The sequence below is a fragment of the Carlito syrichta genome, unplaced genomic scaffold (genome assembly GCF_000164805.1).
Source record: "Carlito syrichta isolate Samal-C Ts95f unplaced genomic scaffold, Tarsius_syrichta-2.0.1 Scaffold53096, whole genome shotgun sequence".
Classification (NCBI taxonomy): Eukaryota; Metazoa; Chordata; class Mammalia; order Primates; family Tarsiidae; genus Carlito; species Carlito syrichta.
This window is the reverse complement of record NW_006997192.1, coordinates 36,277-40,202: the sequence shown is the minus strand read 5'-3', so window position 1 is coordinate 40,202 and position 3,926 is coordinate 36,277. Positions and strand designations below refer to the sequence as shown.

The window sequence follows — 3,926 nt, the reverse complement described above, 5'->3', positions numbered from 1 at the left end:
TCCCCTCCCCTCCCCTCCCCTCCCTTTCCCTCCACGTGGCTAAGGTCTGTGCCCCTTCCTGGGTCAGAACCATCGTCTCACTTCTTGGGGATTGGCCTGACTCTCTTCTTGGCTTTGCACATACATCTATCATAGTATTTATCATGTTGAAACATCATTCATTTACAAGAAATCTATCTTTGTTAATGCAAGGTAATATTGGATTAATTGTATTAATATTATATTGTATTGTATGGGAGGTTATAGGTTGTACATCCTTGAATTCCTAGCAGTAAGCAATCTATTGAGTTTTTTGTTTTGTTTTGTTTGAGTCAGAGTCTCACTCCGTCACCCAGGCTGGAGTGCAGTGGCATGCTTACAGCCACCCCAGCATCAACATGCTGGGCTCCAGCGATCTTTCTGCTTCAACCTTCCAAGTAGCTGGAATTACAGGTGCACGCTACCAGGCCAGGCTAATTTTTGGACTTATTGTAGAGATGAGGTCTTGCCAAGACGCCCAGGCTGTTCTCAAATCCATGGGCTCAGGCAATCCCCTCACCTTGGTCTCCCAAACTGCTGAGATTATGGACTTGAGCCACTGCGCCTGGCCGAGTGTTTATTTTAGTGACTTTTTTTAGTCGAGATCTTACTCTGCCCAGTGTTATGATCACAGCTCGCCGTAGCCTCAACCTGCTGGGCTCAGGCGATCCTTCTGCCTCAGCCTCCTGAGTAGCTGGAACTACAGGCAAATGCCCCAAGCCTGGCTAATTTTTTTATTTTTTATTTTTTTAGTAGAGACAAAGTCTTGCTGTTTTTCCCCAGGCTGGTCTCAAACTCCTGGGCTCAGGCAATCCTCTCACCTTCAGCCTCCCAAAGTGCTGGAATTATAGGTATAAACCACCACACCCAGCTTCCCAGCAGCATTACATCTGGGATATGGTTGGTGCTAAGCAAATATTTGCTGAATATAGGACCTAATTTTAAAACAGTTGATCTCAAAATGATGGCCAAGCATATTCAATTCACCTGTGTGATTTTAATACATCTTTTTTTTTTAATTAAAGAGATTGAAATTTTAAGACACCTATGTCCCATGGAAAAATTGTTTCCAGAAACATATAAGCAGAATCCCACATTCATAAGAAACAGAACCATAAAGCGACTTCTTCAACTCTAAGACATCAGAAAAGACAGTCTCTGGACACCATTGCAGGTACAGAAGCCATTACCTATCACAGACGATTTCCCAGCTGGAGAACCTTGAGTTCTGACTAATTAGAGTCGGGTCATCTAGTCTTGCTGCCCCGAACAGCTGGTCTGTACACACGTCACACTCGTTCCTCCCAGTGGCAAAGTTCCAGTAGGGCAAAGCAAAGGACTCATTACCAATGAGCCGCTGAAAGCCAAGGGCAGGACTGGTCATTTGGCGTATGCCACCAGACACAACAAGAAGGCATAGAAGGCAAAGACCGACATGGATCTTGATCACATGCACAGAAGAGTAAAAATACCAAATGAATAAGTCAATGAAGAAGTTGTGGTGTGTTTGTGTGTGTGTGCACACATGTGTGTCTGATATGTATTCCCTCCCAAAGGCGCGGGATTACAGGCTGAGTCACTGAGCCCAGCTCATAAATACTGCTTTAAAAAAATAAAATAGGTCAAGTTCGGTGACTCAGCCTGCAATCCCAGCACTTTGGGAGGCCGAGGTGAGTGGATTGTCTGAGCCCACGGGTTTGAGACCCACCCAGGCAGCTTGATGAGACTTCGTCTCTACAATAAACCAAAAATTAGCAGGGCGTGGTAGCTCGCGCCTGTAGTTCCGGCTACTTGGAAGGCTGAGGCAGGAGGATCGCCTGAGTCCAGCAGGTCGAGTCTGCGGTGGCCAGGAGTGTGCCATTGCACTCCAGTCTGGGTGACAGAGTGAGACTCCAACTCAAAAAAATAATAAAATAAAATAAAATAGGAGATCCTGCCGTTTGTGACAACAAGGATGACTTTGGAGGACATTATGCCAAGTGAAATAAACCAGACACAGAAAGAAAATGACTGCACGATCTCACTTACATGTGAAATCTAAATATATATGGAGTGCCAAAAATAATGTATACACATTTTAAGATATGTTATCTATGTATTACTTTTCGAAGTTGAATTATATCATGGTAGCAATTTGTAGCGTGACATTTGCCTGACAGTTTTCTTTGACTGTCCTGCCTGTCGCATGGTGATGTTAGCATTCACTTGATCAGTGCCATCTTTTGAGCGAATGTCTTACTCAAAATATGTATACGTGTTTTGGGCACCCCTATATACAGGCCAGAAGCAGAGGCTCATGCCAATAATCACAGCACTTTGGGAAGCCAAGGCAGGAGGATTGCTCAAGTCCAGGAGTTCAAGACCAGCCTGGGCAACATGGAGAGACCTTGTCTCTAAAAAATAAAAATAGATCATTGCCTTGTTAAGCTATGGTGTGACCATGTGCTATTTGAGCTATGGCCAGGCCGTGTTTCCTGACTTTGGCCCCCTCCCTACCTTGGGGAGTTGAATCTCCTCTTTCTCTCTCTCTAATGTACTCTCTAAATAAACTATGTTTCCTAATCTAAAAAAATAAAATGAAAATAGGCCGGGCTCAGTGGCTCAGCCTGTAATCCCAGCACTGTGGGATGCTGAGGTGAGTGGATTGCCTGACCCCACAGGTTCGAGACCCACCCAGACAACTTGGTGAGACCTCATCTCTACAATAGATCAAAAATTAGCAGGGCGTGGTAGCACACGCCTGTAGTTCCAGTTACTTGGAAGACTGAGGCAGAAGGATCGCCAGAGCCTAGCAGGTCGAGGCTGCGGGGGCCGGGAGCCACTGCACTCCAGTCTGGGTAACAGAGTGAGACTAACTCAAAAAAAAAAAAAAAAATTAACCAGGTGTGGTGGTGTGTGCCTGTAGTCCCAGCTACTCAGGAAGCTGAGGGCAGAAGAATCATCTGAACCCCGGAGTTCAAGGCTACAGTGAGCTGTGATCATGCCACTGTACTTCAGCCTGGGCAGCAGAGTGAGATTCTGACTAAAAAAAAAATTTTAAATATATATATAATACATATACATAGATATATACATATAATTAGATTCCACATATATATAGAAACAGAGAGTAAAATGGTGTGATGGGGGGTGGGGGAGAAATGGGAAGATGTAATCCGAAAGGTACAAAGTTGCAATTCTATAGGTTGAATAAGTCTTGAGGTCCAGTGTGTGACACGTTGTATTGTATACTGGTAATTTGCTAAGAGAGGAAACTTTAGGTACTCTTACAACACACACACACATACACACACACACACAAACACACACATGTATACACACACACAACAGCTAACTAGATGTGATGTTGGGTATGTTAATTTGCTTGACTGCAGTAATGACTCACAATGTGTATGGATATCAAGAAAAGTATACCAAAACATCATGTTGTATGCCTTAAGTATATACAAAAAAAGTTTTTTTTAATTTTTTTTTCCTTTTTTATTGTAAACAGAGTTGGTGTCTTGCTATGTTGTCCAGACTGGTGAAACTCCTGGTCTCAAGCAGTCCTCCTACATCAGTCTCCCAAAATGCTGGGATTACAGACATGAGCCACTGTGCCTGGCCAAGGGATTTTTTTTTTTTTAATTAAAACTACCAAATATATGGTTTTGACCTACCTGGAGATCTCTTTCCAGCCACAACAAGTGGTACCGGTGCCAGGTAACAAAGGCAGGTCCTTGGTGCGAGAAATCTATGGCCTTGTAGGGGTTCCCTGGTCCTGAAATGGTTGGGAAACATATTAGAGACTACAGAATCAAATTTTTTAAATGTTAGACTTAGCCGGGCTCGGTGGCTCAGCCTGTAATCCCGCGCCTTTGGGAGGCTGAGGTGAGTGGATTGCCTGAGCCCGCGGGTTCGAGATCCGC

General features: G+C 44.2%; 1 protein-coding gene across 1 annotated transcript in view; it reads right to left on the bottom strand.

Annotated features, from left to right (window-relative positions):
- Positions 1-3,926, bottom strand: part of DCT (dopachrome tautomerase) — a 50,449-nt gene that overhangs the window by 30,070 nt on the left and 16,453 nt on the right. The window contains exons 3-4 of the mRNA XM_008049344.1: positions 3,678-3,778; positions 1,209-1,375 (exon numbers count right to left, since the gene is read on the bottom strand). Of these exons, the coding sequence (XP_008047535.1) occupies positions 1,209-1,375; positions 3,678-3,778 (268 nt within the window). The remainder of the gene's footprint in view (positions 1-1,208; positions 1,376-3,677; positions 3,779-3,926) is intronic.